Source organism: Triticum aestivum, chromosome 5A, assembly GCF_018294505.1.
Source record: "Triticum aestivum cultivar Chinese Spring chromosome 5A, IWGSC CS RefSeq v2.1, whole genome shotgun sequence".
NCBI classification, from domain to species: Eukaryota; Viridiplantae; Streptophyta; class Magnoliopsida; order Poales; family Poaceae; genus Triticum; species Triticum aestivum.
The window spans coordinates 666,652,806-666,665,942 of record NC_057806.1 but is presented as its reverse complement, the minus strand read 5'-3'; the positions used below and the strand labels follow the sequence as shown (position 1 = coordinate 666,665,942).

General features: G+C 46.9%; 1 protein-coding gene across 1 annotated transcript; it reads left to right on the top strand.

Moving 5' to 3' along the window:
* Positions 1-9,755: 9,755 nt before the first annotated feature.
* LOC123108301 (AP2/ERF and B3 domain-containing protein Os01g0141000-like) lies at positions 9,756-11,155 on the top strand. Its single transcript, XM_044530124.1, has one exon. The coding sequence runs from the start codon at positions 9,786-9,788 to the stop codon at positions 10,701-10,703; it is 918 nt and encodes a 305-aa protein (XP_044386059.1). The 5' UTR covers positions 9,756-9,785; the 3' UTR covers positions 10,704-11,155.
* The last annotated feature ends 1,982 nt before the right edge of the window (positions 11,156-13,137 follow it).

Sequence of the window (13,137 nt, the reverse complement as noted above, 5' to 3'; positions counted from 1 at the left end):
TCAATGGGTTGCGTGCTCAAAATGCTTAGTGATATGCTCAAAAAACCCTCAACCACTTTCTCATATCCACATATGTCCCAAACCAAAAGTCAAACTCGGACCCACCGAAACATTCCATCCGGAGCCACCGACTTTTCTTGACATAGCCACTTCCAAAAACCCTAGTCACTTCGGTCTCACCGATAGGGATCTCGGTCTCACCGAGATGGGGTTGCAAACTCTCTGTTTCCCTTCGTAACGTTTTGGTCCAACCGAGATGAGCGATCGGTCCCACCAAGTTCACAATGCAAACTCTCTGTTTCCCCTTTGTAACATTTCGGTCTCACTGAGATGAGCAAATCGGTCCCACCGAGTTTGCCTGGCCAACTCTCTAGTTAGCTTATTACCAAAATTGGTCCCACCGAGTTCGTGTAATCAGTCTCACCGAGATTACGTTATGCCCTAACCCTAATGAAATTGGTCCCACCAAGTTGACATGTCGGTCCCACCGAAAGTCCCAACGTTCACATTTTGAACTAAATCGGTCTGACCGAGTTTCATTATTCGGTCCCACCGAGTTTGGTGATTTGTGTGTAATGGTTAGATTTTGTGTGGAGGCTATATATACCCCTCCACCCACTCTTCATTCGTGGAGAGAGCCATCAGAACATGCCTACACTTTCCAACATTCATTTTCTAAGAGATAACCAACTACTCATGTGTTGAGACCAAGATATTCCATTCCAACCATACAAATCTTGATCTCTAGCCTTCTCCAAGTTGCTTTCCACTCAAATCATCTTTCCACCAAATCCAAATCTGTGTGAGAGAGTTGAGTGTTGGGGATACTATCATTTGAAGCACAAGAGCAAGGAGTTCATCATCAACACACCATCTATTACTTTTTGGAGAGTGGTGTCTCCTAGATTGGTTAGGTGTCACTTTGGAGCCTCCGTCAAGATTGTGGAGTTGAACCAAGGAGTTTGTACGGGCAAGGAGATCGCCTACTTCGTGAAGATCTACGCTGGTGAGGCAAATCCTTCATGGGTGATGGCCATGGTGGGATAGACAAGGTTGCTTCTTCGTGCACCCTTTGTGGGTGGAGCCCTCTGTGGACTCGCACAACCGTTACCCTTCGTGGGTTGAAGTCTCCACCAACGTGGATGTACGATAGCACCAACTATCGGAACCACGCAAAAAATCTCCGTGTCTACATTGCATTTGCTCCCTACAAACTCATCCCTTTACCTTCATGTGCAATGTTTTACATTCCGCTGGTATACTCTTAGACTTGCACGTGTAGGTTGATTGCTTGACTAGTGCTAAGTTGCTAAAATCTGCCAAGACTTAAAATTGGAAAAGGCTAGATTTTTATTTGGTCAAGTAGTCTAATCACCCCCCCACTCTAGACATACTTTCGATCCTACAATTGGATCTATCCCTCTACATCATGTCATCTTGTTTAAGGCATTACTCCGTTCTTGTTAACTTAATACACTAGATGCATGCTGCATAGTGGTTGATGTGTGGAGTAATAGTAGTAGATGCAGGCAGGAGTCGGTCTACTTGTCTCGGACGTGATGCCTATATACATGATCATTGCCTTGGATATCGTCATAACTATGCATTTTCTATCAATTGATCAACAATAATTTATTTACCCAGCGTATGCTTTCTTTCAAGAGAGAAGTCTTTAGTGAAAACTATGGCCCCCGAGTCTATCTTTTACCATATATTTTCAGATCTATAAAATGAAAACACAATAAAACCTTGCTACAATTTATTTACCTTTATTTTATTTTACACTTTTATTTATCGCTTATATCCATCACTATCAGATCTCATCCTTACAAGTAACCGTGAAGGGATTGACAACCCCTTTAGAGCATTGGGTGCAAGTATTTGGTTGTTTGTGTATGTGCAATTATTGGAGACTTGTGTGTTCCTCCTACTTGATTGATACCTTGGTTCTCAACTGAGGGAAATACTTATCTCTACTTTGCTGCATCACCCTTTCCTATTCAAGGGAAAATCCATGCAAGCTCAAGAAGTAGCAGGCGGCGCTGATCGACGCGGCCTCTGAGGAGCCGCCGCATCAATGCGGGCGTAGCTTCCCAAGGAATCAACTCTAGCCATTGTGCCGCATTGAAACTTCTGACCGTCCGTTCACATGCCTGGCGAAGGCTAAATAAGTTGCGCTCCCATGTCGTACACATGCAATCTCTCTGCTCTTCCTCTTCATCCCTCCCCACTGTTCTTCCTCCACAACTCCGATGATGGGAAATTCATGGGCCTCGACTGTTGGGAATCATTGCATGGAAAACAAAAAAAATTCTACGCACGCGCAATGATCTATCCATGGAAACACATAGCAACGAGGGGGAGAGTGTGTCTACGTACCATCGTAGACCGTAAGTGGAAGCGTTTCTCAGCGCGGTTGATGTAGTCGAACTTCTTCGTGCTTCAACCGATCAAGTACCGAACGTACGACACCTCCGTGTTCTGCACACATTCAGCTCGGTGACGTCCCTCGCCTTCTTGATCCAGGAAGACATTGAGGTAGTAGATGAGTTCCGTCAGCACGACGGCGTGGTGACAGTGATGGTGAAGTGATCCTCGCAGGGCTTCGCCTAAGCACTACGAAAATATGACTGGGGTGTAAACGGTGGAGGTGGCGCTGCACACGGCTAAACAATTGTCTAGTGTGTGCTAGGCACCCCCTCCTCGTATATATAGGTAGGAGGCAGAGGGGAGAGGCCAAGGGGCGCCCCAAGTAGGTTTGAATCCCACTTGGGCTCCTGCCCTTGGCCGCGCCCCCCTGCCATGTTTGTTGGAGGGGGAATGAAAGAGGGGGAGAGGGAAGGAAGTGGGAATCCTAATCCACACTTTCCTTCTCCTCCTTAGGCCAGCCCATATGGGGAGTGCACCAGCCCTTGTGACTGGTGTGTTTCCCCTCTTGGCCCATAAGGCCCATATCTTTTGCCGAGGGTGCCTGGAACCCCTTCCGATCACCCGATAAGTACCCGGTACCCCCCGAAACTCTTCCGGTGTCCGAATACCATCGTCCTATATATCAATATTTACCTCTCAACCATTTAGAGACTCCTCGTCATGTCCGTGTTCTCATCTGGGACTTCGAACAACATTCAGTCATCAAATCACATAACTCATGTAATATTATATCATCATCGAACGTTAAGCGTGCGGACCCTACGGGTTCGTGAACTATGTAGACATGACCGAGACACGTCTCCGGTCAATAACCAATAGCGGAACCTGGATGCCCATATTGGCTCCTACATATTCTACGAAGATATTTGTCGATTGAACCATTATGACAACATAAGTAATTCCCTTTGTCCGTCGGTATGTTACTTTCCCGAGATTCGATCGTCAGTATCTTTATACCTAGTTCAATCTTGTTAGTGGCAAGTCTCTTTACTCGTTCCGTAATACATCACCTCGTGACTAACTCCTTAGTTGTTTGCTTGCAAGCTTATGACATGTATTACCGCGAGGGCCCAGAGATACCTCTTTGATACTAGGAGCGACAAATCCTAATCTCGATCTATGCCAACTCAACAAACACCTTCGGAGATACCTGTAGAGCATCTTTACGATCACCCAGTTATGTTGTGACGTTTGATAGCACACAAGGCATTCCTCCGGTATCCGGGAGTTGCATAATCTCATAGTCGAAGGAATATGCATTTGACATGAAGAGAGCAATCACAATAAAACTGAATGATCATTATGCTAAGCTAACGGATGGGTCTTGTCCATCACATCATTCTCCTAATGATGTGATCCCGTTATCAAATGAGAACTCATGTCTATGGTTAGGAAACCTTAACCATCTTTGATCAACGAGCTAGTCTAGTAGAGGCTCACTAGGGACACAGTGTTTGTTTATGTATTCACACATGTATTAAGGTTTCCCATAAATACCATTCTAGCATGAATAATAAACCTTTATCATGAATAGGGAAATATAAAATGTTAACTTTATTATTGCCTCCAGGGCATATTTCCTTCATCGACACCGACAGGCGGCGGTTCCCGGTCAGGCTCCGTAGGATCATGGTGACGCATTCGCTGTCTTCGACACGCAACCATGGTGTCCAAATTAGAAGTGGCGTGAAGGAAGGAGCAAATCTCTTCAACAACCCAGCGCTTGAAGGAGGAGCGGCGCTTGCCCCTACCCCAACATGTGAAGGAGGAGTGCTGCTAGCCATCACTCATGCCCAATGCGATCGATGCGAAGGCGCGCGATCGCCTTCGCCACTACCTTGGCGGCGACGCCGATGAGATAGGGGCAATGCGGCGCGCCGGTCGGAGTTCACGAACTCTAGCGTCCTGCTGCCATGGATTGTGATGGCCCGGAGTGGGCGTACTGATATGTCTATTTTGCATGATGTTTTCCTACTGTTATTTATAATGTTCTGGATTGTTATTTCACTTTACGATGCAATTCTTATGCCTATTCTCTCTTATTTTGCAAGTTTCACATGAAGAGGGAGATTGCCAGCAGCTGGAATTCTGGACCAGAAAAGGCTACAACAAAGATAGCTATTCTTCATAACTCCAAATGACCTGGAAATTTGTGGAGAATTATTTTGGAATATATAAAAAATATTGGCGGAAGAAATGCCAAGAGGGGGGCACCAGGGAATGACAAGCTCAGGTGGCGCGCCCTACCCCCTCGGCACACCTTGTGAGCTTGTGTGCCCCCTGGCAGGCCTCTAGTGCCCATCTTCTGCGATACGAAGCCATTTGCCCTAGAAAAAAATAGAGAGAAGACTTTCAGGATGAAGCGCCATCGTCTCAAGGCAGAACCTGGTTAGGAGCACTGTTGCTCTTTGGCGGAGCTATTCCACTGGGGAAACTTCCCTCCAGGAGGGGGAATCGGAGCCATCGATATCACCAACGATCCTCTCATCGTGGGGGGGGGGAGTAATCTTCATCAACAACTTCATCATCACCATCTCATCCCAAACCTTAGTTCATCTCTTGTATTCAATCTTTGTCCCCAAACCTCAGATTGGTACCCGTGGGTTGCTAGTAGTGTTGATTACATCTTGTAGTTAATGCTAGTTGGTTTATTTGGTGCAAGATTAAATGTTCAGATCCCCAAAAATATTCAATACCCCTCTGATCTTGAACATGAATATGATCTGTGAGTAGTTACTTTTGTTCTTGAGGACATCAGAGAAGTCTTTTTATAAGTTATCATGTGAAGTTGGCATTCGTTCGCTATTTTGATGATATGTATGTTGTTGATTCCTTTAGTGGTGTCATGTGAACGCCGACTACATGACACTTCACCATAGTTGGGCCTAAGGGAAGGCATTGTGGAGTAATAAGTAGATGATGGGTTGCTAGAGTGATAGAAGCTTAAACCCTAGTTTATGCGTTATTCCATAAGGGGCTGATTTGGATCCATATGTTTCATGCTACAGTTAGATTTATCTTAATTCTTCTTGCGTAGTTGCGGATGTTTGCAAGAGGGGGTAATCATAAGTGGGTTGCTTGTTCAAGTAAGAACAGCACCCAAGCACCGGTCCACCCACATATCAAATTATCAAAGTAGCGAATGCAAATCAACCAAACATGATGAACGTGACTGGACGACAATTCCCATGTGTCCTCAAGAGCACTTTACGTTATTTAAGAGAACTTGTCAGCTTGCCCTTTGCTCTAAAAAGGATTGGGCCACCTTGCTGCACATTTGCTATTGTTGTTATGTGTTACTTCTTGTGAATTATCTTGCTACAAAACTATATATCAATGTTACTTATAGCACTTGCAGAGAATACCTTGCTGAAAACCGCTAAACATTTCCTTCTACTCATCGTTGGGTTCGACACTCTTACTTATCGAAAGGACTATGATTGAACCCATATATTTGTGGGTCATCACGTACACCTGGGTCCTGGACCGCTCCATGATGACGGCCGAGACGAGCAAGCATCGTCTCCTCTACCTCGACAAAGAGATGGCCAAGTACGGCGAGGAGTAGTCTCTCAGCAAGATCGCCGGTGCCAATGTCGCCTCCTCCAAGGCCTGCCGCCCTCTCCCCCCCCCCCCACCCACGTCGTCGGTGGGCGTGCCCGCACCATGCATGGAACAGGAGAAATCGTAGAGGATCATCCGCGAGCATCAGTCGGCTACCGGGAAGCCCTTCCGCGACGCCGCCCCCTTCCGCCACCCGAAGGCTGACAACAACGACTCCGACGCCAGATCTAGCAATGATTATGGAGGAAGAGCCGCAGATCAGCCTGACATGGCCTACAAGGTCACCGTGAAGTACATGGTAGTTTAGGGTTTTTGTTCTAAGATTTTTCGTTCATCGGACGAAATATCGTCCAGTTTTATGTAAAAATTATCCTAGTTTAAATGAACCTTTTCCGATTTATATGAAATCAACCGTGTTTTCATGAATTTTGACTATTTAGTTCAAACAGTGGATGAAATTTATGTGGGCAGCGTTGGATGTAGGCCTCCGGCATCAGTATCTACGGACTCACTCCCTGTCTGCGGACTGATGCGGATGCAAATTTCAGGGTAAGCATTGGAGATGCCCTAGCCTTGCCATGACAAACATGTGTGGCGCTATTCTTGAAATTTCGTAGCTCAACATTATATTGTTTGATGTTCATAAGTAAAATAACACAAAATGTATTATGTGTATCCAACCAAGTGCAACCATCAGTTCAACTTTTTGAGTGAATGTTGAAAAAATAGTATAACGAAACTCTCCTTCTAGTCCCGAGCTCATTATGAGCTCGGGATGGCGGTAAATTCCGAAAGAAAGAAAAAACGTCAAAACATTCTGAATTTTTTGGGTGTAAACTACGACAAATGTTCTCGGTCCTTGAAAATTTTCATCCCTAATTAACATTCATGGAAGTCATAACAAAAACAACACTGCAAAATGCTTTCGAAAATAACATTTTTGGATTGTTGATTTTGTTTTTTTACCATGATTTCCATGAATGTTATTCCAGGATGAAAATTTGCAAGCACTGAGAACAGTTGTAAATGTTTGCACAAAAAAGTCAAAAAAATTACTATTTTTCTGGATTTTACTGTTCTGTAGGGAGCATATAAGCTCATGACTAGATACTCCGCATCCTATTTCAATACCCTTCTTACATCTAGGTTACTTCTCGTCTTAAAACCAATATAGGAACACAATTTGCGGGAGAGGCATCTGCATTGTATCCAACATTTTTCCTTGCGTCTACGATACATTGGAGTTATATAATATGTGATGGGGCAGAAATATAAAGGGCAAAAGTTTTGCAGGTCACTTTTATATTAGGTACACCTTTATATATGAGAGGATTAGTTGTTAGAAAAGTGTTGAAATTGAAGTTCGATGCTCTCTTGAGTGGTCTGGTTTATGCATATCATACACAATGGCAGAGGTAGGAATTTTCTCCTTAGTATTAATTTGTGCAATGAAATAGCAATATGACGACAAATATGCAACAAGCTAGCAAAAGTGTACCAGTGGATCAACAACCCTTTGGTGTTCCATGGAAGTCCCAGGAAGACCCTTGGCGCCGCCACCGATCATAGAACGACAAAATCCTATATGAATTTAGAGTTTGCTAACTACAAGTTCATACAATAGAAATGGAATTGCTAGATCAGGAGGTCATCGATCATAGACACACGTGTTTGCAGTTGGAGTCTCCAACCCCGTATACAAAAATGTAGGAGGCATTAGTTGTGTGTTTTCCCCTCAAATCAATCGATTTTTCTAGCCGTCCCATTAACATCGAAGGGGTGTGGTTCATTTTCAACATCCAACCATTTCCTTCCTCATCCTCACACGCGACGCAATTTACCAAATAACCAAATTCCCACTCTCTACATCGCCTCTGACGCAGACCTATCCGAGTCCTCACCTATCCATGTCACGACCTCGACATCGATCTATTTCAAATGGCGGCACAAAGTGAAAAGGGATCCCCACCGGCACTTGTCAACCCTTGTCCTCGCCTCCATCCGCCGCAGCACTTTGCATCATCCCCATCTATGACAGCTCCATCCTATCTCATGCTCGGGCGCAAGATGATATCTAGAATCAACTGGTCCAGAAAATATTTTCAGAATGGAAATCTTATCTGACCGACGTTCGTGGGAGGGGGTGTCATTTCGAATGTTTTTCATTGCAATTTTAGTTGTGTCGGGGCTAACAGTTTCTTCAGAGCAATATGAAGTTGTTTTAGAAGGATGGCAGTTTTGAGCCTTCCTGTCAGAAAATGTCATGCTATTCTAAAGAAACTGTTACCCCACACACAATGTAAAATGTGATCAAAACATTCGCAAATGCCACTCCTCCCGGCAAACATTCGCCAGCTAAGATCATCTACAGTCAGATGCCCCAAAACCTCCTCATACGCGTGGGCGGGCCACCCCGGTCACGAAATTTCGACCCATACGGGGCGCCTCAAACGGGCCTCAAACGCTCGGGCTGACCGGCACCCCTCATATCCAGGCCAAATATGAGGCGGGCATGGGGGCGCCAGGGCGCGCCCAGACGCATCCGCCCCGTCGTACTGACGTTGGGGTCCCACACAAAATCACCGAGAAATCCAGCAGTCGGACGGTAGTCTCCTCCGGTGGGGGGTTGCGAATGTCGTGTGGCGCCGATCCGGCTGATCGCCCGAGGCCAAATCCAGCTATTTAAGTCGGCCGGCGTCTCCCAACCCTAGCCCATCCATCCCCTCCCTCTCCGGACCGCCGGCCCGAGCCCATCGACCTCCTCTGTCTCACTCCGACGCTTTTCCCATGCCCTCCGGCTTCGCCATGGTCCGGAAGAAGATAACCACCCATGCCATGCTCATGCCGAAGCGCCGGTACGAGATCGAGCAGGAGATCTAGGCGAGGCACGCCGCACGCATCGTTGTCGGGTTGCCTCTGGACTCGCCGGAGCTGGAGGAGTAGGAGGAGGAGCACGCGAAGGAGGGCGAGGGAGAGGAGCAGCAATCGGCTCCGATGGAGGACGAGGAGGAGGCGGAGCAGCCGGAGCAGGATCTCGCGTTGGCTCCTGGCTTCAATATGGAGCAGGCGGAGTCACCGTCACCCAAGCGGATGAGATGACGGAGCAACGGGCCATCCCGAAGTCCATTCAAGATGAGGCCTATGTGGAGGCCAACCGACGGTTCATCCGGCAGGAACGGGTGGCGACCGATGCCCTCTTTGATGAGGTCGAAGCGGAGATGGATGCGCAAGCTGCAACGGGGGAACTGCAGGAGCCAGAGTTGCGGCTGCCGCCCATGTACCCGGCGCCGGGCACGTAGATTATGAACATCTCCGACGAGGACTAGACTAGTTGATCTACGTGGAACATAGGATTTTTTTTAACATGCTTTTGTACGGATTTAAGATTTCTACTATGAAGTATCCGGATGCACATGAAAAAATTTGAGGCTTGACCGGTTAATGTTCGTTAACGTATCCGGACGCGTCCGCTGGCATTTGAGGGTCCAGATTTGTCTACGCGGCTATAGACGCTCTAAGGAGGTCCATTTTGCAAACCTAATATTTAGCAAATCTACAAAAGTATTGCACTGCCTGGATGTATGCGCAAATACGTCGTACTCAGCTTTACAGAATTCCGACGTTCTATATTTATATTTGAAGATATTCCCGGACACATGAAAAACGAGCATCATACTATTTGCCCTACGGAAATGGCAAGTTTCCATCACTTGTTTTTAACCATTCCGAGGAGTCGACACAAGTCCCGGCATCTACGCAACGGCCATAGTGCTTGTCAATTATCCCCCCCGATGGCGTCTGGCAAGCCGACAAACCCCGAGATAGACAATGACATGGAGTGCTCCTCCCCGGAATCGGGTGCCGAGGACGCCGTGGAGTCGTCGTCGCCGGCGCCAGCGCCATCGTCCCGGTTCAAGGGAGTCGTGCCGCAGCCCAACGGGCGCTGGGGCGCGCAGATCTACGAGAAGCACTCGCGGGTGTGGCTTGGCACGTTCGCGGACGAGGAATCCGCCGCGCGCGCCTACGACGTGGCCGCGCTCCGCTTCCGCGGCCGCGACGCCGTCACCAACTACCAGCTCCCGCTGGCGGTGGAGGGGGCCAGCTCGTCGTCCACGAGCGAGCTCGCCTTCCTCGCCGACCACTCCAAGGCCGAGATCGTCGACATGCTCCGCAAGCACACCTACGCCGACGAGCTCCGGCAGGGCCTGCGCCGCGGGCACGGGCGCGCGCAGCCCACTCCGGCGTGGGCGCGAGAGTTCCTCTTCGAGAAGGCCGTGACCCCGAGCGACGTCGGCAAGCTCAACCGCCTGGTGGTTCCGAAGCAGCACGCCGAGAAGCACTTCCCTCCGACGACGGCGGCGGCCACCGGCAGCAACGGCAAGGGCTTGCTGCTCAACTTCGAGGACGGCGAAGGGAAGGTGTGGCGGTTCCGGTACTCGTACTGGAACAGCAGCCAGAGCTACGTGCTCACCAAGGGCTGGAGCCGCTTCGTCCGGGAGAAGGGCCTCGTCGCCGGCGACACCGTGACGTTCTCCCGGTCGGCGTACGTGATGAATGACACGGAAGAGCAGCTCTTCATCGACTACAAGCAGAAGAACAAGAATGACGAGGCGGCCGACGCAGCCAAGAATGAGGCCGGCCATGCCGCCGTCAAGCTCTTCGGCGTCGACATTGGCGGAGGAGAGATGGCGGGGTCATCAGGTGGGTGAAGAGCAACAAGGTAAGTTCTTCAGCCACGGGCCACGGTGTGATTGCGATAGCCATGGTCTTTCTCCCATGGTGCGAGCGATTTCCATTTCGCGACAGAAGCAACGTTTGTAAGTGAGAGACAATTCCTTGACCTTTCTCGTGTCGATCTTAATTGATTTCTCTCCTTTTGTGGTTTATCGGACAGCGATGTTGCAGAGGACCTGAATATTCAGTCAGATCTTTATGCATTGGCAGATCGAGCATTTTCATGGCAATTTATGTTGACTGGATGTCAAATTTAGTTGACGAGCGTGATAAATCTGTCTCAGTACACTTTATTTTCTCTAGAAAACTATCGGGCTCACAAACTAAACTTGCCATCATTACACCAATATAAATTGCCCAAGAAAAAATTAAATTTGCCATGACTAAAAAGCTACTCCCTCTGTAATAGTGATCTAAACACTCTTATATTTCTTTACAGAGGTAGTATGTTTTAAATTAGTGTATATCTTCAATTGTGATATTATTGAATATGCGGTTACCGTGAGAGCATGATGACAGCAGCATTTTTTGGGCTAATCATGATGGGTTGTTCAAGCCATAACTAAGCTAACACAGGCAGGTGTGCAGCAGCCAGCAGGCCAGGGGGTACCTTTGTGCGGTTGCATATTGATACGATGTTTCCCGATATAGAAAAACGTCCAGCCTAATTTTAGGCTGTTTTCTGCTACTATTATGAACTTCGCGTCTTGCCTACTCCATGTTAACCACTTTTGTCTCCTTCCTAGTACATAGTAGTACAGTACTGCAGTAGTACGTACTGTTGCACATACTGTGCATATATATACTCGACATTAGTGCAGTATCATCAGGGGACCCCTCAACCATAGCTGCTGTAGCCATGATGGTCAGGCTTTATAAATGGCCTTCTATGGCAGCTAGCTGCCTGCCTACCGGCAGCAACAGCTGAGATCTCGACTTCTTCTTGATCGACCTGACATTTGGCCCTATTTCCTTCTAAACAAACATCCTCCTGGGCCATTCCCAATTCAGTTCTTTTTGACGGGAAAATATCTAGTGCACCCGACATGTAGGCGTTATCATGCTCCGTGTCTAAAAAGTCAACTTTCAATGTTACGAAAAAAAACCTGAATTTTGTAGTGTGAATCTTCACAAGATATGTGTCCACAACCCCTAAAAAAATCATATCCAAACTTGAAATGCACATTGAGAAAATAAAAAGAGGATTCTTGATGTGAAAAGCAGCATTTTTTTTTTGCTTTTGACTTTGTGTGGCACTATTCAAGCTAAATTTATCTTTTTTTCCTCAAAGTGTTTTTCGAGTTTGAATCTGAACGTTTTCTAGAGGTTGTAGACACATGTCTTGGGAACATTCACATTTAAAAAAATTGTGTTGAAACATTTGAAATTGATCTTTTAGAGTTTAGACATGGAAGCACGAGCACCTTAGTGTGTCGGGAGCACTGGATATTTTCCCACATCTCAAAACGATCAAAGGGTGTGAGGTGTCGCGACTTCTCGACAATTGCATTCCGTTCGACATACTTGCTGTAGGCATCTGGGCCGAGGAAGCAGAGCACGGTGGCATCCTCACTGGCGAACTTGACACGCCACACCCGCGAGCACTTGTCGTATCGCCCGTGGCCACAATACAACGCCCTTGAAACGCCACGATAGCCAATGGCACATGCGACGACAACTACACCTCGTCATCACCTCCGATTTTGGGGACTAATACATGTCATTGTCCATCGGTGGGGATATTTTCTTCTTTGTTTGATCTAGCATTGGTAGTGGTTGGTATTGCCTTTTTTTCCTTTTGCGGGGGGTAGGGGTTGGTATTGTACCAGGGCAAAAAAACAAAAAATCATATGAAAACAACAGGAAGGAAAAATGTTTGCACATTCAAAGTCTGGATGAACAGACTCATCTAAAAAGACAAATCCATCTTCGAAGTATGAGATGTAACATCATGGCGGAGTCATACCATCTGAGTTACTTTCAGATGGAAAAGTTGCTCCCTTCATTCGGAAATACACATCATTTTAGAAATGGACAAGAGCCCGTCACGTAGCTACCCTTTTGACATGAATATTTGTCATAACAATCCTAATAATATCATGTTCACCTATGTCATCTTATTATCACATTCAATAATTGAGCTGCAACTGCGCTCAAGTTGATACTTTTACTAGTAGCCAGGCATAAACGAGGCTGTGGACTAGTTGCAAATCTCCCCTCTACCTAAATTGAAATGTAAGGTTCTGTCGTGCACCGCGTCCTTCCTCCAACTTAAAGTACGCCGCATCCCTCTCTCTCTTCGTTTTGTTTCTTTCCCTCCTATCTCTTGTTATTTCACCATTTTGCTTGAAAACTGCTCTAACTGTCTTGTCAAATAAAAGTTTATTTTATTTGATAGACAGATATGTT